A 24,456-nucleotide genomic window follows, 5' to 3' on the forward strand; every position below is an offset into this window, starting at 1 on the left:
GTGATACCGGCGGGAGAGGCGCGGCTCGGGCTGCGGCAGAGCCGCGGTACCGCTGGGATGTGAGAGGGAACAACGGAGAGGGATAAGGAACGGATAAAGAGACAGAGAGGGGGGAAAAAAAAAAACCCGTTCTCTCCCCCCTCCTGCCGGAGATGGTCTCGCCCAATCCGTGTTCCAGAGCCACGCCCCGCTGTGGAACGGACCAATCAGCATCGAGGCGGCTGGATTTATGAATGGGCTGTTCCGCGCGTTATGCGCCATCCCTTAAAGGGACCGCGCCCCGCAGGGACCCCGCGGGGACCCTCGGAGCGACAACCGGGACCCCCCAGCCCCGGTCCCGGGGCTGGACACAGCCGGGAAGCGGCTGCTGCCGCCCCCCAACCCTCACCGAGCCCTCCCACCCACAGCCAACCCACCCCTGCCCTGCCACAAAGGACGTTTAACAAACGACAGCCAAGCTCGTTAATTAAAAATGTCAAATAAATCTACGCTGCTGTACATATACACATTACTTACATTAGAAAATCCCAGAGAAACGCTTGCCGTGCCAGCTGAGCTCTGCTCGTTGGCTTTTTGCTCCCCACACCCCTCATAAACAGCTTTTTTTGGGGTCAAATATTAATGAAATAAATGTGAGAGGCACCAAGGAGCTGCTGCCAGGTGTGGGTGCAAAGTGTGGAACAGGGTTTGAGTGGTTTTCTCAAATTCCATTTGATGGTTCTGCTGTTCTGGATTTTGAGGATTAACAAAAATAAATCTTCAACCCTGGCACGGCAGGAATTTTGGTAATAATGTACAAAAGTGACACCAGAAGCTCTGCTGAGAATGAAACACAAAATGTCCAAACTCAGAGCCCCTCAACGCTCTGGGATCCTCTCTGGGGAGCTGGAATTGTTCCTGCAGAGCCCTCTCACCTCTGGGAACCAAAATCCAGCCAGCTCAGAGCCAGCACAGGCTTCACCTCTGCATAAAATTCTTTTCCAGGGCAGCAGGAGTCCTCTGCAGGGAGTGGATGTTGCGTTTGACTCGATCCTCCAGGCTGGAGGTGGAGGCGCTCTCCAGCTTCAAACGGCTGCAAAAACAAATCACAACAATCCTGGCACTGAGGGACAGCAGATCTGCAGCAGAAAATGGAAATTGGGGTGGGATTCCTGCCTGGGAGGGGCTGGGATGGGATTCCCAGAGGGGATGGATTGCTGGGAGGGTCCCAGGAGCAGTTTGGGACAGGGGGAGGTGGGCATGGATGGGGTTTAAGGTCCTTTCCCACCCAAAATGTTCCAGAATTCTGTGATTTTTGTGATCCCACCATGGACCTGGATGGGGTTTAAGGTCCTTTCCCACCCAAATTGTTCCAAATTCTGTGATTTTGTGATCCCACCTTGGGCCTGGATGGGATTTAAGGTCCTTTCCCACCCAAACCATTCCAGGATTCTGTGATTTTGTGATTCCACCTTGGGCAGGGACAGTGGGAGGTGGCCCTGGATGGGGTTTAAGGTCCCTTCATGTGCAAGGCCATGATCTCAATTTTTTGTGTTGAGGGGAAAATTTGGGAACAGCAGTTCCCAACTGTCAGCCACAGGGGAAATGTGGAAGGCCATGATCTGAATTTTAAGGCCATGATCTCAATTTTAAGGCCATGATCTCAATTTTAAGGCCATGATCTCAATTTTTTGAGTGGAGGGGAAATTTGGAAACAGCAGTTCTGTCAGGGAGATGATCTGAAACACCCCAAAATCTGAATTTCCCCTTGGATGTGGAAGGAATAAAAGACTCACTGGAAGAACTTCCCATCCCTGGAGTCGAGTTTCTCCAGTTCCCTCTCCAGCTCCTCCTCCTTTCGGTGCTTCCTCAGGTTTTTGGCTCTCTCCTCCTCCCTCCACTTGGCATTTTCCATCATTTCCTGACGTTTTCTCTCCAGTTCCTCAGGAGAAATCTTCCTGTTTGCACAGACAGACACATCCCTGCATAAAAGCATTTTCACAACCACCAGATTTTGGCAGAAACAAAAATCTGCCAAGCTATAAGTTAAAATAAGGCACTTGCAGGAGTGAGATTAATTTTAAAAAAAGCAAAATTAGTGATTGTTTAGTTAAGATTCTGAGAGGGAACAGAAGTATCACATAGAGAATTCCTACAAACCTTTAATACCCTAATGAGAACAGGGTTTATTTTGAATCAAATATCAAAATAAAAGAGAATAATCGAGGTCAAAAATCTTCCTGAAGAGTCTATAGGGCCAGTATATTTTTATTAGAGGGAAAACTGAATGCTCATTAATTAAAATTGCCAAAGACTTATCCACACTTGTGGAAAGACAATAATTTTCTTGATCTAAATGATAAAGCCAGGTGCAAAGGGGTTTTTCTGTAGTGGTGGAAATTGGGATTTAATTTTGAGCCTGTTCACATTGAAACCCAGAATTTTCAAACAGTTACAGGAAATAATCTAAGCAGGAAAACATTTCTGGAGAGATTTTTCTGTGAAACACCAACACCCCACAGCCCTCACCTTCCTCACTTTGGGATGGTGGAATTGTTCAGGTTGGAAAAGGTCCAGATCAACCAAATTTGCTTCACAATCCTCCAAAATTAAGGGGATTTAACACAGGTTTGTCTCTGGCAGCTTGTGAGGACATTTTTAAAATGCCATTTTTAAAATGTTCTGCCTCCCCACAACCCAGCAGGAGGTTCCTTTCTCCTTTTCGAATTTAATCTCCCTCTTGAATTTAATCTCCCTCTTGAATTTAATTTTAATCCCTCTTGAATTTAATTGTAATCCCTCTTGGATTTAATTGAACTCCTAATTGGCTTTAATTCCAAGATGATGTTGCCAGGATCCCTTTTTTTTTATCTGATGGAACAGAACCTCCTAATTACAGAATTCCCAGAATCACTGGGTTGGATGAGACCTTCAGAATCATCGAGTCCAACCCAGCCCCAACCTGAACCAAGCCCTGGCACCCAATGCCACCTCCAGGGGTGGTGACTCTACCACCTCCCAAGCCCCAGAAATTCCCAAAATTGCCTCAAATACCCAAAATTCCCAGAATTACAGAATGACCATGTTGGAAGAGACCTTCAGGATCATCAAGTCCAACCCAGCCCCAACACCTCAACCAAGCCCTGGCACCCAGTGCCACCTCCAGCCCTGGTTGAACACCCCCAGGGGTGGTGCCTCCACCCCCAGGTGAGCCCTGGATGCCCCTGGCTGTGATTTTTGGAGGTTTCACCCGTCCCCCTGCTGCCACCAGAGGAAAATCTGATGCCCAGGGCTTTGTGCCCAGCACAGGGTGGCACTGACCTGGTATAGCCTGGAGGGTGCTGGCGTCTGAAGCTCTTTTTTGGGGAAGGGCTCCTGGTTCTGCCTTTCTCCTCCCGGCTGCTGTGCCTGCAAGCCCAAAAAAGAAAAAAATCACATTTTTTAGCACCAAAATCCTGACCCTGAGAGAGGAAAATCAAGCAGAGATTTTTCTACAGCACACATATCCATGAAACTTTCTTGTCAAACGTTCATCTTTCCCCTGAAAGGAGCAGGGATTCGTGTCTGGAGCAGGGTTATCTTTTCCCAAAGGAATATTTGGGAGTTTCCAGGTGGTGTTTAAATCCCCTGTTACTCACAGCTGGAGCAGATTCCTGCCTTGGCTTGGGAATTCCAGCTAAAAATATTGGAAATGTGATAAAGAACAACAAACCCCAGCCCTGAGAGAGGCAGGAGAAGGCAGCAGAGGAGCCAGGGCAGTGCAGAATTCCCGGGGCTGTCCCCACTCACAGTTTGCTGTGCCTGGAGGGGGATGCTGAGCTCCTCTGGGGGTTCCTCCTGCTGGAACGTTCCTGGGGAGATCTGGACGGGCTCCGGGGGGAGCCCCGAGAGCGTGGCCCCACCTCGGGGTGCCTCACCTGCAATTCAGAGGGGACAGAAGGTGGGAAATTCAAATTATCCCGGATTTCGGCTTGGAATTTGGGGTAAGGAATTCGGGATAAGGTTGTTCAGATGCTCCTCATGATCCATGGAACGAATCCATGGAATCATGGAATGGTTCCATTCATTCCATGTGTGTGGAACATGGTTTAATAAATTTTGTGTTCAATTTGGAGCCATCTAAGCCTTGAAATTCAAATTATTCCAAGCTCGGATGGATTTTTGCTGGGAATTTGGGATAAGGAATTCAGGAATTCCTTATCCCTGAATTCCAAGCAAAAATCCGGAATAATTTGAATTTCAAGGCTTAAATGGCCCCAATTTGAATCTGAAATTTATTAAACCATGTTCCACTCACATGGAATGAATGGAACCTTGACATGATTCCATGGATTCATTCCATGGATAATGAGGAGCATCTGAACAACCTTATCTGGAATTCCCAAATTCCTCACCCCAAATTCCAAGCAAAAATCCAGGAATAATTTGAATTTCAAGGCTTAAATGGCTTCAAATTAAATCTAAAATTTATTAATTCCTCTTCCAGCTGCTGCAGCAATTCCCAAAATTCCCAATTTTCCCCCTCCCAGGTTGTACCTGCAAACCATATCCCGGGATTTTGGAAGGAGCAGCTTTGCAGGAGGAATTCTCCACCTTTTTCAGAGACCTAAAAAAGAAAATAAAATCCTTTTGAAGCCAACAAATCGCAAAAATAAATCAATTTTTATTACACCTTAACCAACCAAATAATAATTTAATGGAGTAAATAATTAGGAGTATTAATTAGGTAAAAAGGTGAGAGAGAACAGGTGGAAAAGAAGAAGAAATGGAGGAAAAAAAATGAAATAAAATGAAATAAAATTCACTTATTTCGGGATTTTTCCTCCCCCTCGGAGCTGGAGGTGCTGGAGCTGCGCCTTCGGTGCTTTTTGTGCTTCCTCTTCTTTTCCTTCTTCTTCTTCCTCTCCTTTTTCTCCAAACTGCTCTGAAGCTGCCAGGGAAAAAAAAAAAATAGGAAAAGTGAAGAGGTTTCAAAATATTTCATTTTAATTGTAGGATTTTTGTTGTTAAAGGTGTAAGACAAGGGCTTTGCAGTGCCTGCGTTATGAATTTTAATAAATTTATAACTTATTTATAAATGTTATATATTTTTAATATATTTATATAAATACCTTTAGAAAGAAATAATTTTTAACATTATGTTTTACAATTTTATATTATAATGTAATTGTATATTATATTACAATTTTATATTCTATGTTATATATATGAAATTTATATGCCATATAAATTTTCATAAATACCTTTATAAAAATAAATACATTTTCATTTTATATTATAATTTTATATTTACTTATAATTTTATATATATTATATATTATTTATAAACTCTATAGATATTTAAAGATTTAAAGGCAGAAAATTTTATTTAAGTCTGAAAATTGAGTTTATTATTCTGATTTTTGCTCCTCCCCTGCCTCACACCTACCAAGGCTTTGATTTTCTTCATTTTCACTGGATTGTTCAAAACTTCTCTTTTCTTTTCCTCCTCCCTCTTCCTAAAGCAGGAAAAAAAAAAAAAAATCAGTTTTTAAATCACATTTTCATAGAGAGAATCCAGCAAGTCTAAAAAAACAGAAAACAGGAAAAAATAGAAATATTGTGTATTTAGCACAAATGAGGAGGAATTTCCCCTTTCTGATAATCAATTGAACTCCTTCAGTATAGGATAATTGATAATCAATTTAATTTCTTTGATATGAGAAAATTAATAATCAATGGAACTGTTTTAATATGGGATAATTAATAATAAATTTAATTGCTTTAATACAGGATAATTAATAATCATTTGAACTGCTTTTGATACAGAATAATTAGTAAACTGCTTTTGATGCAGAATAATTAATAATCAATTTAATTGCTTTGATATGAGAAAATTAATAATCAATGGAACTGCTATTGATACAAGATAATGAATAATCAATTTAATTGCTACTGATATAGGATAATACACATTATTTATAGGATATATATTAGGCTATATCCTAATAAATATACATATTAGGATATTTATAGGATATACACATTATAGGATAGATATTTATAGGATAATAATATACATAATTAATTTAACTGCTTTTGAAACAATGTAACTATAATATATATAAGGTATATATTACGATATACATATCCCTATATATATATATATATAAATAAAGATACTTATAGAATATCTCTTTATAGGATAATACAATATTTAGAATCCATTTTTCTTTGCAGGACAATACAACATTCCCAAGCCATCAATCTATTTCCAATAGCGGCTCATTGATCCGTTTCCCATAGCGGATCATTGATCCACTTCCGATAGCCAATCATAGATCCATTTCCCATAGCGGCTCATTGATCCATTTCCAATAGCGGATAACTGATCCATTTCCCATAGCAGAGCATTGACCCATTTCCGATAGCGGATCATTGATCCATTTCCCCTAAGTGATCATTAATCCATTTCTGATAGCGGATCATAGATCCATTTCCGATAACGGATAATTGATCCATTTCTGACAGCGGATCACTCATCCATTTCCGACAGCAGATCATTGATCAATTTCCCATAGCGGATCATTGATCCATTTCCAACAGCGGATCATGGATCCATTTCCCATAGCAGATAATTGATCCATTTCCCATAGCGGATCACTGATCCATTTCCAATAGCGGATCATGGATCCATTTCCCATAGCGGATCACTGATCCATTTCCAGCAGCGGACCATTGACCCATTTCCAATACCAGGTCATTGATAACCCCGCCGCGGGCACACCTGATGATGAAGAGCGGGTCCTCGCGGATCTTGGTGGCCATGTCCAGCACGGAGCTGGCCCCGGCCCGGGCGAAGCTGGAGCCGGGCAGCAGCGCCGCGTCCCCGGAGCCGCCCAGCTCGCTGTCCTTGTCCCCAACCTTGGCCAGGATGAACTTGTCCACGGGGCGGCCCAGCAGGTACTCGTCCCTGCTCACCATGCCCCCAGGGCCCTGGTACATCCACTCCAGCTTCTCCTCGCGCTTCCTGCGACAAAAATCCCAAATTCACAGAATTCAGAGGTTGGAAGAGACCTTTGGGATCATCGGCTCCAACCCAGACCAAGACATTCCAGAACATTGAGTCCAACCCTGCCCCAAAACCTCAACAAAGCCCTGGCACCCAGTGCCAGCTCCAGCCTTGGTTAAACACCTCCAGGTGTGGTGACTCCACCACCTCCCAGGCCCCAAGAATTCCCAAAATTCCCCCAAGTTTACAGAATTCCCAAATTCAATCACTGTGTTGGAAGAGACCTGGATCATCGAGTCCAACCCTGCCCCAAAACCTCAACCAAGCCCTGGCACCCAGTGCCCATGTCCCCATGTCCTCATCGCACAGTGCCCATGTCCCTGTCCCCATGCCCTCACTGCATGGTGCCCATGTCCCTGTGCCCATGTCCCTGTCCCTGTGCCCCCATGCCCTCACCGCACAGTGCCCGTGTCCATGTGCTATCCCACACAGTGTCCATGTCCCTATGCTGTAACACACGGTGCCCATGTCCCTGTGTCCATGTCCCTGTCCCTATCCCCATATCCCTGTCCCCATGCCCTCACCGCACGGTGCCCATGTCCCTGTGCCCATGTCCCTGTGCCCATGTCCCTGTGTCCATGTCCCTGTGTCCATGTCCCTGTCCCTATCCCCATATCCCTGTCCCCATGCCCTCACCGCACGGTGCCCATGTCCTCAGCGTAGCGCTGCATCTCCTCCCGCGCCCGCTCCTCCTGCAGCTCCCGCTGCAGCTCCTCGATCTTCCTCCTCTCGGCCTCGTGCTTCTGCTCCGCCTTCCACACCTTCTCCACATTGCGCAGCGTCTGCGGGTGCCAGCTCTTCTTCAGGTTCTGTGGGAGAGCGGGGCACCGGCGTTGGCACCGGGACTGGCACCGGGACCGGCACCGGGGCCAGCACCGGGACCAGGATTGGCACCAGGACTGGGATTGGCACAAGGATTGGTGCCAGGATTGGCACCGGGACCAGCACCAGGGCCAGCACCGGGAGCGGGACCGGCACCAGGATTGCCACCGGGACTGGCACCAGGACCAGCACTGGGACTGAGACTGGCACCAGGACTGGCACAGGGACCAGCATGAGGATTAGCACCAGAAACTGCACCAGGACTGGCACCAGAACTGGTACTGGGACTGGCACTGGCACCAGGACTGCCACCAGCACTGGGACTGGCATCGGGGCCAGCACCAGGACTGGAATTGGCACCAGGAACGGCACCAGAATTGGCACCAGGACTGCCACTGAGATTGGCACAGGCACACAGACTGCCACCAGGACTGGCACTCAGACTGGCACCAGGACCGGCACTGAGGGGCCTGGGCAATGGACCCGCGGCTTCCCCTCCCACCCCCCATGTTCCCTCCCGACCCTCCCACCCCCCATGTTCCCCTCTCAGCCCCCCAGTCCCCCTCATCCCCCCCAGTCCCCCTCATTCCCCCCAGGTCCCCCTCATCCCCCCGGTTCCTGTTCCCCCTCATCTCCCGTTTCCCTCATCCCCCCGGTTCCCCCTCATTCCTCCCCATTCCCATCATTCCCCCCCGGTTCCCGGTTCCGTCTCAGCCCCCTCATTCCCCTCAGCCCCCCCCGGTTCCCTCGTTCCCCTCATCCCCCGGTTCCCCGCAGCCCCCCCCCGTTCCCTCAATCCCCCCAGTCCCCCTGAGCCGCCCGCTCCCCTCAATCCCCCCCGTCCCCGGTTCCCTCATTCTCCCCTCATCCCCCCGTTTCCCCTCATTCCCCCCGTCCCCGGTTCCCGGTTCTCACCAGGTCTCCCCCCCCCATCGCGGCTGCCGGGCGAGCGCGTCCCCCGCCGCTCCCGGGACAGGAACTACGTCACCACCGCGCCTCTTTCTCCTCCGTGCGTCACTTCCAGCGCGCCGCTGATGTTGCGGGGAAGATGGCGGCGCACAGGAGGAGGAGATGGAGGAAGAGGAAGAAGCGGCGTGGAGCCCCTCGGTACCGGGCTCGGGTCATGGAATCCAGGATGGTGTGGGTGGGAAGGGACCACAATCTCCCTGATCTCCCGGGATAAAAGCAGTGATCTCCCGGGATAACAGCCCTGATTTCCTGGGATAAAAGCCGTGATTTCCTGGGATAACAGCACTGATTTTCCTGGATAGCAGCTCTGATCTCCCGGGATAACAGCCCTGATAGTTTGCAGTCTGCGATTTCCCGGGATAGACCCGGTCACTCCCCGCCGGATCCAGCCCGGGTTCGAACCGATGACCTCTCCCTCCCCAGCCCGGCGCGCTGTCCCTGCGCCACCCTCCCGCCGCGCCCCCCCCGCGCCGCCCCATCCCCGCGGCCCGGGCGTGGCTCAGGGGCAGCGCCGCCGCCTGCGGGGCCCAGGATCACGGGTTCGAGCCCCGGGGCTGCCCCCGGAGGAAACAGCTGAGCAAGGAACGAGTTATACTCATTATTCAGCCCGGAAATTAAGGGTAATTACTCCAAAGTGGCTGCTGGAAACGCGTTGTACACATAATTCACTGTGTAACATATAATTCACTGTGCACATAATTCACTGTGTAAATTAACAACTCCAGCAGGAAAAACTCGAGCTGCAGCTCTTGAGTTTCTGTGTTTCCTGCAGAACTCAGCACACCAAAGTGGGAGAAATTCAGTTTTGGTAAAAAGTCACCGAGTGATTTTCAGCATCTCAGAGGGGTAAGAAATAATAATTCACATAATTCACTATGTAAATTAAGAGTAACAACTCCAACAATAAAAACTCAAGCTGCAGCTCCCGAGTTTTTGTTTTTCCTGCAGAACTCAGCACAACAAAGTGGGAGAAGTTCAGGCTTTATAAAAAATCACCAATTAATTTCCAGCACCTCAGAGGGGTAAGAAAAGCTCCCCATGGTCTGAGTGTGAGGAATCTGTGGAGGGAAAAAAGGGGGGGAAAGCAGCAAAAGAGGGGGCACCTGGAGTTGAACCAGGGACCTCTTGATCTGCAGTCAAATGCTCTACCACTGAGCTATACCCCCTCACACCTGTGCCAGGGAAAGTCAAAATATTTATAGGGAAATTAAAAATTTTGTTGTCTAGGGATTTGATTTCTTCCTTTGACAGCTCCAGGGAGTGCCTGGCAAAGCTACAGGCAGTTCAAGGTGATCAATGACCTTAAAAGTTAAATTTTTAATAGAATTGAAGAACTGAAATAAAGAATTAATACATAAAATCAGTCAAATAATTTAGTAAATAAAATTTTAAATGAAATTCTGGTGGTGATTGCAGAGAATGAAGCACAGAGCAGAGCACAGCCCCAAAACTTTTCCCGCAGCAGAGCCTCTGTTCCTTGCATGCTGCAGCTCAGAACCAGCACCCCACAAGGTCAGAGCTTTCCATGGATTTTTCCTGTGCCAAATTTTGGGCAAAAAGAAGAGGAAAATGGGAAAAAGAGGGGGCACCTGGAGTTGAACCAGGGACCTCTTGATCTGCAGTCAAATGCTCTACCACTGAGCTATACCCCCTGCCACAGTACTTGCACCAGAGAAATTTAAAATATTTATAGGGAAATTATAAAGTTTTATTGTCCAGGGATTGGATTTCATCATTTGACAACTCCAGGGAGTGCTGGTAAAGCTACAGGCAGTTCAAAGTGATAAATGATCTTAAAAATTAAATATTTAATACAATTTAATAACTGAAATAAAGAACCACTACGTAAAAATCATTCAAATACTTTAGTAAATAAAATTTTAAATAAATTCTGGTGGTGATTGCAGAGAATGAGGGACAGAGACGAGCACAGCCCCAAAACTTTTCCAGCAGCAGAGCCTCTGTTCCTTGCATGCTGCAGCTCAGAACCAAACCCCACCAGCTCAGAGCTCTCCATGGATTTTTCCTGTGCCAAATTTTGGGCAAAAAGAAGAGGAAAAAGGGGAAAAAAGAGGGGGCACCTGGAGTTGAACCAGGGACCTCTTGATCTGCAGTCAAATGCTCTACCACTGAGCTATACCCCCTGCCATGCCACCTGTAATAGGGAAATTTAAAAATATTATTTTGGAAATTAAAACATTTTGTTGTCCGGGGACTGGATTTCATCCCTTGACAACTCCAGGGAGTGCCTGGTAAAGCTACAGGCAGTTCAAAGTGATAAATGATCTTAAAAATTAAATATTTAATACAATTTAATAACTGAAATAAAGAACTAATACATAAAATCAGACAAATAGTTTAGTAAATAAATTCTGGTGGTGATTGCAGAGAATGAAGCACAGAGCAGAGCACAGCCCCAAAACTTTTCCAGCAGCAGAGCCTCTGTTCCTTGCATGCTGCAGCTCAGAACCAAACCCCACCAGCTCAGAGCTTTCCATGGATTTTTCCTGTGCCAAATTTTTGGAAAAATGAAGAGGAAAAGGGGGGAAAAAAAGGGGGCACCTGGAGTTGAACCAGGGACCTCTTGATCTGCAGTCAAATGCTCTACCACTGAGCTATACCCCCTGTCCTAACCCATGGAAAAAAAGAATAATAAATAAAATCCTTTCCACCCAGCTCGTCTTTTATTCCCACTGCAGGAAAATCTCCCAAATTTTCTCCCAAATCTGCACAAAAACAAATGTTTAGTCCGGGCTCTGTCACTGTCCCAAAATTTGGATTTTTGGCTCAGTTTTTAATCCTGGAGCTGCCAGCCCTTTGTTGGTACACGAGAAAGACAGTGAGCACCACACAAGAGCTTTAAACATGAGACAAAATTCTGTATTTTTTCCCAGAAAAATGTGTTCTAATTGAGGAATTCAACTATTAATTGCTTATTTTAGTCCTCCTTGAGCCTGCAGGGAAAGAAACACCTGGCTAAGTAATAAATGGGATCAAATCCTCATCTTAATTTTACAAAAATTACCGACCTCAGAAGATTTTCAAGGCTTTCAAAGGTAACTTCTGCATTTCTTTTCCTTTTGGAAGAGGTACAAAATGCAAACTTGGTATCTACCAAACCCCTCCAGGGAATTTTTTGTGATTTGTGTGAGCGCAGGCACAGACACTGGGGGTATAAAAAAGGAGGAATCTTCCTCATTTTTCCAAGGAAAAAGAGGGGGCACCTGGAGTTGAACCAGGGACCTCTTGATCTGCAGTCAAATGCTCTACCACTGAGCTATACCCCCTGCCACACCACCTGCACCAGGGAAATTTAAAAATATTATTTTGGAAATTAAAAAATTTTGTTGTCCGGGGACTGGATTTCATCCCTTGACAACTCCAGGGAGTGCCTGGTAAAGCTACAGGCAGTTCAAAGTGATAAATGATCTTAAAAATTAAATATTTAATACAATTTAATAACTGAAATGAAGAAATAATACATAAAATCAGACAAATAGTTTAGTAAATTAATTCTGGTGGTGATTGCAGAGAATGGAGCACAGAGCAGAGCACAGCCCCAAAACTTTTCCAGCAGCAGAGCCTCTGTTCCTTGCATGCTGCAGCTCAGAACCAAACCCCACAAGCTCAGAGCTTTCCATGGATTTTTCCTTTGGCAAATTTTTGGAAAAATGAAGAGGAAAAGGGGGAAAAAGAGGGGGCACCTGGAGTTGAACCAGGGACCTCTTGATCTGCAGTCAAATGCTCTACCACTGAGCTATACCCCCTGACACAAGGAGATTTTAAAAATATTTATAGGGAAATTAAAACGTTTTGTTGTCCAGGATTGGATTTCTTCCCTTGACAGCTCCAGGGAGTGCTGGTAAAGCTACAGGCAGTTCAAGGTGATCAATGACCTTAAAAATTAATTTTTTAATAGAATTGAAGAACTAAAATAAAGAATTAGTACATAAAATCATCCAAACAATTTAGTAAATAAAATTTTAAATAAATTCTGGTGGTGTTTGCAGAGAATGGAGCACAGAGCAGAGCACAGCCCCAAAACTTTTCCAGCAGCAGAGCCTCTGTTCCTTGCATGCTGCAGCTCAGGACCAGCACCCCACCAGCTCAGAGCTTTCCATGGATTTTTTCTTTGGCAAATTTTGGGCAAAATGAAGAGGAAAATAGGAAAAAGAGGGGGCACCTGGAGTTGAACCAGGGACCTCTTGATCTGCAGTCAAATGCTCTACCACTGAGCTATACCCCCTGGGACTGTGCCTCCACCAGGGAAATTTAAAAACATTTCTTGGGAAAGAGAATTTTTTTCCCTCTGTGGGTTGGATCCTGTTCCTGACAGCTCCTGTGCATCCCAACGCCCCTGGCGAGGGTCCAGGGAGTTAAATGGGATAAAAGATGCCAAATGGGATTCCTTTCATTCTGTTTCCCAGCCCTGATCCAGCCCAGGTTTTCCCCCATTCCATGTCCTGGCTGGATCCAGTTCAGGTTTCCTTCCATTCCATATGCTGGCTGTTATCCAATCCGGGTTTTGCTTCCTACCATATCCCACCCAGATCCAGTCCAGGTTTTCCCCCATTCCGTATATCGACTGCGATCCAGTCCAGATTTTTCCCCAAAAATCCATATTCCAGCTGTGATCCAGTCTGGGTTTTCCTCCATTCCAGGTCTCAGCTCTGATCCAGTCCGAGTTTCCCCCCATTCCATATATTGGCTGTGATCCAGTCCAGGTTTTCTCCCAAATCCATATTCCAGCTGTGATCCAGTCTGAGGTTCCCCCATTCCATATATCAACTGTAATCCAGTCCAGATTTTCGCCAAAAATCCACATTCCAGCCTCAGTCCAGTCCAGGTTTTTCTCCAAATCTCGCTCTGATCCAGCTCAGGTCTTCTTCCATTCCATATCCTGGCCGTTATCTTGTCCGGGTTTTTCCTCCAATCCGTATTCACCCCCGATCCTGTCTGGATTTTGGGGTTTTGCTCCATTCCATATCCTGGCCCTGATCCCGTTCCAGTTTTACCCCCATTCCCAATTCCAGGCTGGTTCCAGTCCCAGATTTTCCCCATTCCAAATCCCACCCTTATCCAATCCCAGTTTTCCCCCATTCCAGATTCCAGCCTGGATCCATTCCCGGTTTTTCCCATCCCTGATTCAAGCCCGGATCCGGGTTCAGTTTTCCCCCATTTCAGATTCCAGCCTGGATCCAGTCCTGGTTTTTTCCCATTCCCGATTCCATTCCCGATTTTCTCCCATTCCAGATTCCAGTCCCACTTTTCCCCATCCCTGATTCCAGCCCGAATCCAGTCCCAGTTTCCCCTATTCTGGATTCCATTCCTGGTTTTCCCCCATTCCTGATCCCACTCTTATCTAGTCCTGGTTTTCCCCAACTCCAGCCCAGATCCAGTCTCAGTTTTCCCCCATCCCGGATTCCATTCCCAGTTTTCCCCATTCCCGATTCCAGCCTGGATCCCGGTTCCTTTTTCCTCACTTCCAGATTCCATTCCCGGTTTTCCCCCATCCCCGATTCCAGCCTGGATCCAGTCCCGGTTTTCCCCCATTCCAGATTCCATTCCCGGTTTTCCCCAATACCCGATTCTAGACCTGATTTTCCCCATCCCCGATTCCAGCCCGGATCCATTCCTGGTTTTCCCCATCCCGGATCCCGGTTCCTTTTCCCCCATTCCAGATTCCATTCCCGATTTTCCCCAATTCCCGATTCCAGCCGCGGATCCCGGTTCCTTTTTCCCATTATCCCCAGAATTTTTCACACCGGGAATTCATCCCAGGGGAAACTGAGGCAGGCCCAGATTTCCCAAGAGGTATTCCCGGGATTTCTTCCTCCCACCCCACATTCCCAACCCCCCCAAATGCCTTTGCAGCTTCCCAACCTTCCCAGCCCGGCCCCGCCGCTCCCGACGCGCGGAGCCCCGAGCGCCGCCCCACCGGCACCGCGCTCGCCTCCGCTCCGTTCCCTGCCCGGAGTCGGCGAGAGCCCGAGCAGCGGCGGCGCGGGGCTCCGGGCCGGGGCGGAGCTGGCGGCGTTGGGGAGGAGGCGGCACGGCCGCAGCAGAGCCGGGGCTGAGGGGCACAGCGAGGCTCGGCCGGCGGAGCGGCGGCATGCGGCGGTGTCGGGGCGCGGGGCTGGCGGCGCTGGCCGCGCTGCTGCTGCTCGGTGCGCGGGGGTGCAGGAGGGGGGTCGCGGTCTGGGGATGGAGTGATCCCGTAGGTCCCGGCAGGCTGCTGTCCTGCCTGGCTTCTTCAGAGACTTCTTTCCGACAGCTGTTCTCCCGTTCACCCCTCCCTCTTCTCCATCCCAAACTATGCAGAACTACCACAAGCATTCCTGCTTTGTAACTCATGAAGTCAGTCCTTCGCCCTTGTTACTTTTCTTCTTTTCTTTGTGTGCTTTCTCCCACATCCTCCCTTTCGCTAGTGACCCTCCTATTCTCTCTATCATTCTAGCATGCGTCTCTCCACAAGCAATTCCTGGACACCTCCATTGCTGCGGATCTTGACATCCTCTGGGAACTGTTTTCCTCCTCATCTCTCCGTGTTCCTGACTGCTTCTCCGGGCTTTGTTCTAGAGATTGGCAGGCAGAGCTGGATAGAAAGTAGGAGGTGAGATTTATTCCTTTTGTCTCCCTGACAGTGGCTGCGGTCAGAGCCCAAGTGCAGCAGGATCCATTCCTGGAGACCACCGAGGGCACCAGCATCACCATCAAGTGCTCACACCCCAATATCCGGACCGGCGATTTTGTCCACTTCTTGCGTCAGCGGCCGGGTCAAGCGCCCGAACTCCTGGGGGTCATTGCTAAAGGCTCCAAAGAGCTGCCAGCCATTGACGGCCGCCTGTGGGTGTCGGCAGACCGGCGCTGGAGCGCGCTGCGGCTCGGTGGGCCCCGGCGCGGGGACGCGGCCGTGTATTACTGCGCGCTGGGCCCACGGGCAGAGGAGCCGGGGCTGCGGCCGGGCACGAACCGCCGCGGGCGGGGCCGGGCGGGGCCAGCAGGGGGCGCTGCCGCTCCGCCCGCCGGGGCCGCCTCGCCCCGCTCGGCCCGGGACCCCGGGGCGCTGCCGGCACCGGCACCGGCAATGGCACCGGCAATGGGACCGGCAATGGGACCGGCAATGGGACCGGCAATGGGACCGGCACCGGCAATGGGACCGGCAATGGGACCGGCACCGGCACCGGCACCGGCAATGGGACCGGCACCGGCACCGGCACCGGCACCGGCAATGGGACCGGCACCGGCAATGGGACCGGCACCGGCATAGACACCAGTATTGACATTGACACCAGTAACCATTGACACCCGGGATGGCAGCTGACCAAGGAGCAGCACCCACAGGCCCACAGGGGCTAATTCATGGAGTGCCGTCACCTCAGTGGGTCATGACATAAGTGGGGTTTGCAGTCAGGCTTTCTGAGGTGACAAAGGAATTCCCATCTCTGTCGCTGCAGAAATGTCTCTGTTCCATACTACAAGTGTCATATGAAGCAGCATTCTCACCTGGATGTGTAAATCAGGTGTGCCGTCTATCCCTCCTGAGCCTGGAAATCTCTTCTCTAAATGTTTCATTCCCATCCTCACTTTCCCCCACACACTCATGGCTGTGCATTCAGCACATTCCTGAAACAGTAGAATATCCAGGAAGGAAGGAGTAGTAGAGGAGCATTTCAAATCATCGAAGCGCCCCTTTGCAACCACCTTCCCCCCGAAACTACTTGTTCCTTTCCCTTCACGTTAGTAACCTGCCAAGCATCCACAAGAACAAATGCCAGGATTTAGAAATGTTGCAAGTGTTGTGGGGAGACACTTGAAGGACTGAGCTCGACATCAGGTTTCTCTCCAACACTTGTTCTAGAGACCCCAGTTCCTTTGGGGACAGGAGCCTTTCAGCATCTTCAGGAGCTCCTTGGGCTGAGCAAGTTCAGCAGAGGCCACAGTCAGGGCATGTGAAAGGTGAGGGTGTCTGGTTCTCTGAGGTTCACATCGTGTCCATTTTCCTTTCCAAGGGAGGAACAAGGAACAGGGAAAGTGATGAACAAAGCACACAATGACACCAGTCAGGCAGTAGGTGATAAAGGAGAGCAGTGGGGAGCTCAGAGCTCTCCAGCTTCTAATTGAGGACTCCGCTGCGAGCTGAGCGGGAACAGCCCCTTGCCATGAGCGAGGCCCCAGAGGCACGGAATGCTCCCGGGGCCGATGGCTGAGGGAGCCTCGGCGGCTGCTGCTGGAGGAGCGAGAAAGGCACAAGGAGCATTTCAGGCGCTGCAAGGACAGGGCATTGCTCTGCCTGCTCCCGCCGCTGCTGCCTTTGCCCCCGCCCAGAGTCGCTCCCGGCAGCTCCGTTCTCTCGGGGTGCCGCGCGCTTTCGGACTCTTCCTCACTCAGCAAACACGCAGCTCGCTCTCGGCATGCACCTCGCCTGTCTCATCCTCAGCGTCCTGCTGGCCCAGCTCCTGGGTAAGTCCTGGCTCTTCCCCAGGGAACCCTTCTTCTTCTCTTCCTCTTCTTCTTACCCGCAGGAAATCCTCAACAGACTAATCAGGACCATTTAGGAAATATCAGTGGTTAGAGGTGGAAGGCAGAGAAAAATCGGGTCCTCTTAGTGGTTTTGCAAGTGTGTGCTCAAGAAATTCTTTGATTTCTAAGGGAAAAGGGAAGAGAGAGAAATCTCGGACAACTTCTCTGTCTTTTCTCTAACTTTCAATCTGTCTTTCTCTTCCTCTTTCCTCTGACCCATTTCTCGTCACCTCAGATTTCTGCTGTCTCTGCAATCCCACATTCTTCCTATTTTAATGTAATTTCCCTCATCCCGTCAAAGCTGCCTCAGGCACCGCACTGCTTTTAATTTCATTCTATTAATGGGGCATCCCATTCTGCCTCCAGGCTGACACAGCGCTGCCGCGGCTTCCAGAGTTCTCTGGGCTGCCAGCACAACCAGGGGGTCCCTGTTTCCAAGATCATCATTGTGTGTTCTCAGGGATTGAGCAATCCTCAGAATTGACAGGGATGAGTCACAGGGAAGGGTAAGCAGCATGAAGCCTTTTGCTGTACCTCGACGGGTTTCTCAGCCTGCTTGAGCAACTAAAATTTACGTTGTTCACGGTCGTCTATGAAGCAGATGTAGGAGCAGGGACACAGAGCAGCTCTTTTAAGGGTCCTGCCGTGCTGAGAGCTCTGAAATCCTGCCCAAAACAGCTCTCACCTGTCCACCTGCACATTTTGTTTTGCAGACTGGTTTTGCAACCACTTTGTTTATCCTACCTGGTGCCTTTCCCTGTGGAGCAGCTAACCATCATTTTCTTCCAGGCGCCACGGGGCAGGAAACGGTCACCCAGGATGATGGACCAGTCACGGTGAAGCAGGGACACCCCTTCCACACCACCTGCAAATACCAGAGCAGTTATTTTAGGGGATTGCACTGGTACCAGCTGCAGAAAGGCCAAGCCCCACAGCTGCTCTCCTATCAAACAGGGACCGGCCGCAAGCACAGCGGCCGGATCACCACGTACCTGAACACCACGGGCAAATCCAGTGTCCTGCAGCTGGAGGAAGTGGAGCTCTCTGACAGTGCCTTGTACCTCTGTGCTCTGCAAGACACCCTGGTGCAGGGAGCTGCCTCGGCTGTGCAACAACCCAGGGCAAGGCTGAGCTTGGGGAAGGGACCCTGATCTCACCTCAGTGATCACCAGAAGTTGCATTCACATGTGTGTACTATGGTCTGATGGTTTTGACCCCATGCATCGTAGCACATCCATTGCAAAACTGTTTTGCAGTATTTTGACTCATTTCTGCATTGTGCACTCTCTAAAGAAAGAAAAAAAATCTCTCCTGTGCTTGCGCGGTACCTTTTCCTTTCACACTCCAGCCCTGCTGCTTTTGGCCCCACATGTCCTCAGCAGAGCCCAGGGCTGGTTGTGTGTTCCTGCCTTGTGAGCTCTCGGTGCTGCCCCTCCGGGAGGGAATTTGCTGCCTCTGCCAGGCCCCGAGCACCGCTGTGGCCCTGCAGAGCACAGAGCAGCAGCTTCCCAGGCTCCCGCAGAGCCTGAGCGCAGCCGAGCGGGGCCGGCAGCTCCCGCTGCAGATGGCTGCAGGGTGGATCTGCTTCCCACGCGGTGTGGCTGCTGTGTGCGATGGGACACAGCTGTCTCTTGTCGCTGGCCGTGCCAAACGTCCTGGTGTCGCTGCTGAAGGTGCTGGTGCGGGGAGAGGCGGGGGTGATTCGGGCCGGGGCGGAGCTGGCGGCGTTGGGGAGGAGGCGGCACGGCCGCAGCAGAGCCGGGGCTGAGGGGCACAGCGAGGCTCGGCCGGCGGAGCGGCGGCATGCGGCGGTGTCGGGGCGCGGGGCTGGCGGCGCTGGCCGCGGTGCTGCTGCTCGGTGCGCGGGGAAGGAAGCGGTGGGGGTGGTCGGGGGGCTGTGTGAGACTCCTCTCTCCCTAAGTTTCATCTCTAACTCCTTTTCTCCGTCTCAGTTCTTGTTTGCTCCGTGTCCCCTCCTCTACTGTCATGGGTTGTTTTTTTTTTTTTTTTTTTTGCCTCACTGAAGTCCTCCCAGCAGTTTGAGTTTTTTACTCCATTTTTTCATCCATCCATCCATCCATCCATCCATCCATCCATCCATCCATCCATCCATCCATCCATCCATCCATCCCTCCATCCATCCATCCATCCATCCATCCCTCCCTTCTTCCTTGCTCCAGGGAAATCTATTTTCCTCATTCAGTTCTTCTCGTAGAACTTGCAGTTGTCCATCTAAATACCCTTCATAGTTTCGTGTCCCCAGCCAAACACTCTCCGATAAATAATCCCTTCATACTCTATTCTCGAGACATATCTCGGGTAACACTGATCTGTCCCCTTTCCCATCTCGCCCTCCGTTTTCTGTGAAAGAAAATTGATTGCTCTTTTCCCGGTGGCAGTGGCTGTGGCCAGAGCGCAGGTACAGCAGGAGCCGTCATTGGAGACCACCGAAGGCACCGGCATCAACATCACCTGCTCACATCCCAAAATCCAGACCAACGATATGATCTACTGGTACCGCCAGCTCCCGGGCCGGGGACCCGAATTCCTCGTGAGCATTCACAAGGACTCCAAAAAGCTGCCGGGCATTGCAGGAGAGCTGTGGGTGTCGGCAGACCGGCGCTGGAGCGCGCTGCGGCTCGGTGGGCCCCGGCGCGGGGACGCGGCCGTGTATTACTGCGCGCTGGGCCCACGGGCAGAGGAGCCGGGGCTGCGGCCGGGCACGAACCGCCGCGGGCGGGGCCGGGCGGGGCCAGCAGGGGGCGCTGCCGCTCCGCCCGCCGGGGCCGCCTCGCCCCGCTCGGCCCGGGACCCCGGGGCGCTGCCGGCACCGGCACCGGCAATGGGACCGGCAATGGGACCGGCAATGGGACCGGCAATGGGACCGGCAATGGGAACGGCACCGGCACCGGCAATGGGACCGGCAATGGGACCGGCACCGACACCGGCAATGGGACCGGCAATGGGACCGGCAATGGGACAGGGACCGGCAATGGGACCGGCAATGGGACCGGCAATGGGACCGGCAATGGGACAGGGACCGGCACCGGCAATGGGACCGGCACCGACACCGGCACCGACACCGGCAATGGGGCCGGCAATGGGACCGGCACCGGCAATGGGACCGGCACCGGCACTGACACCGGCTCCCGTACCGACTCCGGCATCCACACCGACACCGGCACCGACAACGGCAGCTCCGTCGTGGAGTCACCGACCTTCTGTCACGATCCGCTTATAGCGGGGTGTCGTGATGGTTCGTTAGCCGGTCCCAAAGTGCAAAAGACAAACAGCAGGGGACTATCAGTTTAATCACAACAATTGCACCTTTATTAGGGGCCAAAACAAGAAATGCGATATTGCAGTCAGAAAAGAATTAAGAAGGATAGAGAGAGAGACAGAGAGAAGGGGGCTGGGAATAGATACCAACACAGGAGAGGCCCTCACTGGTCCGGACGATGGGGATCTGTCTTATTGTGTTGAGGAGAATCTCCCAAGTCCTACCCAACCCAGGGGTCCAATCATAGTCCACAGAGGGAAAAAGGGGAGAACACGCAGAACAATTAGAGTGTATTGAAATTGCTGTGAGGGGGAACAGGTGAATCTACTGAAAATCATCCAGGCAGGATGAACACAATGAAGAATAAGTCCATTGAAGTTACTGGAGAAGAACAGGTCATGTCATTCTCTCCCCCCCCTCCCCCCCACTCTGTTGTAGGGATCTCAGTCTCAGTCTCTGGGGAGAGGTTTCTGGATCTCCGTCTGTCCTGGTAGTAGCAAGGCAGATGAGGGGTCTTCAGTGGGAGACCACCAGAGCCACCCCACCAGTTCATTCGGCTTTCAGGTGGAGAGTGACCAGGAATTGCAGGAGCCGCCCTGTGCTGGGTCCATGCTGGGTCGTCGCCAACTCCTTGCCAAGTTCTTGCCAGGCCTCATTTGGAGCAGCAGGCGTGACGGTGCAGCAGCTGCACCTGCACTGTTGCTTTCTCCAAGCTGGAACTGAAGTGTGTGTGTGTGTGTGGGGGGTGTTTCCTTCTCGTGGCAATCGACAGGCAAATGAGTGAGGGTCTTCAGATGGCCTCTTGCACCTTCCTCTGCCCCTCTTCTCAGCACTGGCATAAAGAGCTTCTGCCCCAGCTGCCTGATCTCCCTAGCAGGAATCTCATGCAATCCCAAACACTTGGAGCACCTAAGTAGCTTAACAAATCTTTAACTTCCTCCGTCTGGACTACAGGGGTTCCATGCTGCTTGCCTTCCCAGTCTCCCAGATCAGGAGGCCAGTTCTCCTGATGATCATCAATCCTACTCCTGAAGACTGAGGCCATGGAGGTGTTAAGCACCTCTGCCTTTCCCTCGTATTTGGTGAATACATTCCCCACTGTGTCCAATGAAGGATGGTGATTATCCTCGGTCCTCGTTAATGTATTTGTAAAAACACTCTTTATTTACCCCATTCAGAACGGGCCAGATCAAGGTCTGACTGAGCTTTCTACTCTCTACTTTTCTCTCTGCATTACCTAAGGACATTCTCCAACTCTTCCTGAGCTGCCTGCCCTTTTCCAAAAGTGAGACAACCTATTTTATTCCCTGAGTTCCTGGGAATGCTCTCTTCGCAGCCAGGCAGGTCTTCTCCTCCACCTCCTCATCTTTTGGCACACAGGGCCAGGCTGCTCCTGTGCCTTCAAGGTTTCCTTCTCAAGTACATCCAGTCTTCCGGGGCCCCTTTCTTTTCAAGGGCTGCTTCCCAAGGGATGTTCCAAACCAAGGGATGTGCCAAACCGGCACCGCGCTCGCCTCCGCTCCGTTCCCTGCCCGGAGTCGGCGAGAGCCCGAGCAGCGGCGGCGCAGGGCTCCGGGCCGGGGCGGAGCTGGCGGCGTTGGGAGGAGGCGGCACGGCCGCAGCAGAGCCGGGGCTGAGGGGCACAGCGAGGCTCGGCCGGCGGAGCGGCGGCATGCGGCGGTGTCGGGGCGCGGGGCTGGCGGCGCTGGCCGCGGTGCTGCTGCTCGGTGCGTTGCCTTAGCGGCCGTGGAGGGTCCGCGTCAGCGAGCTGCGTGAGACCCACACAGGCTGAAGATTAATTTTGACCCTCCTGTTTCTTTTCGGTTACTATATACCTTCTGTTCCATCCTCTACCCTGACTTAATTCTCCATCCATTAAGTAACTACTTCTCATCTTGCCTTTATTTCTCCCTATCTTTTTCCATTCATTCATCCATCCATCCATCCATCCATCCATCCATCCATCCATGCATCCATCCATCCATCCATCCATCCATCCATCCATCCATCCATCCATCCATCCAACCATCATCCATCCATCCATCCATGCATCCATCCATCCATCCATCCATCCATCCATCCATCCATCCATCATCCATCCATCCATCCATCCATCCATCCATCCATCCATCCATCCATTCATCCATCCATCCATCCATCCATCATCCATCCATCCATCCATCCATCCATCCATCCATCTATCCATCCATTCATGCATCCATCCATCACTCTCAGCAACTCTGTTATTGACAATTCCTTCTGATTTACCTTCAAAATATCCCTCCAAGTATCTTGTCATCAGCCAAGCACTCTCAGAGTTATAATGCCTCGATACTCTATTCTCAAAGCATATCCAAGTTCGCTCTGATCTGTCATCCACTCCTATGTCGTCCTGAATGGCATTTTCTGTACAACAAAAGTGATTATACTTTTCTGCATGGCAGTGGCTGTGGCCAGAGCGCAGGTGCAGCAGGAGCCGTCACTGGAGACCACCGAGGGCACCGGCATCAACATCACCTGCTCACATCCCAAAATCCAGACCAGCGAAACCATCTACTGGTACCGACAGCTCCCGGGCCGGGGACCTGAATACCTCGCGAGCGTTCACAAGGACTCCAAAAAGCTGCCGGGCATTGCAGGAGAGCTGTGGGTGTCGGCAGACCGGCGCTGGAGCGCGCTGCGGCTCGGTGGGCCCCGGCGCGGGGACGCGGCCGTGTATTACTGCGCGCTGGGCCCACGGGCAGAGGAGCCGGGGCTGCGGCCGGGCACGAACCGCCGCGGGCGGGGCCGGGCGGGGCCAGCAGGGGGCGCTGCCGCTCCGCCCGCCGGGGCCGCCTCGCCCCGCTCGGCCCGGGACCCCGGGGCGCTGCCGGCACCGGCAGTGGGACCGGCAATGGGACCGGCAATGGGACCGGCACCGGCAATGGGAACGGCAATGGGACCGGCAATGGGACCGGCAATGGGACAGGGACCGGCAATGGGACCGGCAATGGCACCGGCAATGGGACCGGCAATGGGACCGGCAATGGGACTGGCAATGGGACCGGCAATGGGACTGGCAATGGGACCGGCAGCGGCAATGGGACCGGCAATGGGACCGGCAATGGGACCGGCACCGACACCGGCAATGGGACCGGCAATGGGACCGGCACCGGCAATGGGACCGGCAATGGGACCGGCACCGGCATAGACACCAGTATTGACATTGACACCAGTAACCATTGACACCCGGGATGGCAGCTGACCAAGGAGCAGCACCCACAGGCACACAGGGGCTAATTCATGGAGTGCTGTCACCTCAGTATGTCATGTCATGAGAGGGTTTTGCAGTGAGGCTTTCTGAGGTGCCAAAGGAATCTCCATCTCTGTCGATGCAGAAATGTCTCTGTTCCATACTACAAGTGTCATAAGAGGCAGCATTCTCACCTGGATGTGTAAATCAGGTGTGCTTTCAATGCCACCTGAGCCTGGAATTCACTTATCTACATATTTGATTCCCATCCTCACTTTTCCCCAAGCACTCATGGATCAGCATTCAGCACATTCCTGAAAAAGTAGAATATCTGGAAAGGAAAACAATAAATCGGTTGGAGTAGCGGAGCATTTCATGTTTTCAAAGTGCTCCTTCACACCCACCTGCTCCCTTAAACTCATTGCTCCCTTCCTTCACGTTAGTAACCTGCCAAGCCTCCAGAAGAACAAATGCCAGGATTTAGCAATGCTGCAGGTGTTGGAGGGAGACACTTGAAAGACTGAGCTCAACATCAGTTCCCCCCCCCCCGAGACTTGTATTAGAGACCCCAGTTCCTTTGGGGACAGGAGCCTTTCAGCA

At 51.2% G+C, this 24,456-nt stretch overlaps 3 protein-coding genes, 7 non-coding genes and 1 gene segment (V, D, J or C); 3 read left to right on the forward strand and 8 right to left on the reverse strand.

Annotated features, from left to right (window-relative positions):
* Positions 1–461: 461 nt before the first annotated feature.
* On the reverse strand, positions 462–8,924 carry CWC25 (CWC25 spliceosome associated protein homolog). Of its 3 annotated transcripts, none has more exons than XM_030255885.4 (10): positions 8,768–8,924; positions 7,667–7,839; positions 6,746–6,988; positions 5,408–5,477; positions 4,785–4,909; positions 4,516–4,585; positions 3,769–3,896; positions 3,301–3,387; positions 1,776–1,937; positions 462–1,072 (listed from the first exon to the last, which is right to left on the reverse strand). In XM_030255885.4, exons 1-10 carry the CDS (start codon positions 8,783–8,785, stop codon positions 958–960), a joined length of 1,191 nt encoding a protein of 396 aa, XP_030111745.4. In that variant the 5' UTR covers positions 8,786–8,924; the 3' UTR covers positions 462–957.
* Positions 8,925–9,915: 991 nt separating this feature from the next.
* Positions 9,916–9,987, reverse strand: TRNAC-GCA (transfer RNA cysteine (anticodon GCA)). The gene has a single exon. It is a non-coding gene; the product is annotated as a tRNA-Cys (tRNA).
* Positions 9,988–10,401: 414 nt separating this feature from the next.
* TRNAC-GCA (transfer RNA cysteine (anticodon GCA)) lies at positions 10,402–10,473 on the reverse strand. Its single transcript has one exon. It is a non-coding gene; the product is annotated as a tRNA-Cys (tRNA).
* A 420-nt stretch (positions 10,474–10,893) lies between these two features.
* On the reverse strand, positions 10,894–10,965 carry TRNAC-GCA (transfer RNA cysteine (anticodon GCA)). Its single transcript has one exon. It is a non-coding gene; the product is annotated as a tRNA-Cys (tRNA).
* A 409-nt stretch (positions 10,966–11,374) lies between these two features.
* On the reverse strand, positions 11,375–11,446 carry TRNAC-GCA (transfer RNA cysteine (anticodon GCA)). The gene has a single exon. It is a non-coding gene; the product is annotated as a tRNA-Cys (tRNA).
* Positions 11,447–12,036: 590 nt separating this feature from the next.
* TRNAC-GCA (transfer RNA cysteine (anticodon GCA)) lies at positions 12,037–12,108 on the reverse strand. The gene has a single exon. It is a non-coding gene; the product is annotated as a tRNA-Cys (tRNA).
* A 408-nt stretch (positions 12,109–12,516) lies between these two features.
* Positions 12,517–12,588, reverse strand: TRNAC-GCA (transfer RNA cysteine (anticodon GCA)). Its single transcript has one exon. It is a non-coding gene; the product is annotated as a tRNA-Cys (tRNA).
* A 407-nt stretch (positions 12,589–12,995) lies between these two features.
* On the reverse strand, positions 12,996–13,067 carry TRNAC-GCA (transfer RNA cysteine (anticodon GCA)). The gene has a single exon. It is a non-coding gene; the product is annotated as a tRNA-Cys (tRNA).
* Positions 13,068–14,748: 1,681 nt separating this feature from the next.
* Positions 14,749–16,218, forward strand: LOC115490620 (immunoglobulin heavy variable 5-51-like). The segment is given in 3 exon segments: positions 14,749–14,988; positions 15,466–15,983; positions 16,204–16,218. Coding segments are annotated over 3 exon segments (588 nt in total).
* Positions 16,048–21,663, forward strand: LOC115490725 (uncharacterized). Its single transcript, XM_072919020.1, has 4 exons — positions 16,048–17,284; positions 19,744–20,243; positions 21,063–21,300; positions 21,605–21,663. The coding sequence occupies exons 1-4, from the start codon at positions 17,236–17,238 to the stop codon at positions 21,661–21,663; spliced, it is 846 nt and encodes a 281-aa protein (XP_072775121.1). The 5' UTR covers positions 16,048–17,235.
* Positions 20,365–23,827, forward strand: LOC121471179 (uncharacterized). The gene is made up of 3 exons (XM_072919021.1): positions 20,365–22,351; positions 23,069–23,544; positions 23,699–23,827. The coding sequence occupies exons 1-3, from the start codon at positions 21,946–21,948 to the stop codon at positions 23,825–23,827; spliced, it is 1,011 nt and encodes a 336-aa protein (XP_072775122.1). The 5' UTR covers positions 20,365–21,945.
* Positions 23,828–24,456: the final 629 nt, after the last annotated feature.

The sequence above is a fragment of the Taeniopygia guttata genome, chromosome 27, assembly GCF_048771995.1.
Source record: "Taeniopygia guttata chromosome 27, bTaeGut7.mat, whole genome shotgun sequence".
In the NCBI taxonomy this organism is placed as follows: Eukaryota; Metazoa; Chordata; class Aves; order Passeriformes; family Estrildidae; genus Taeniopygia; species Taeniopygia guttata.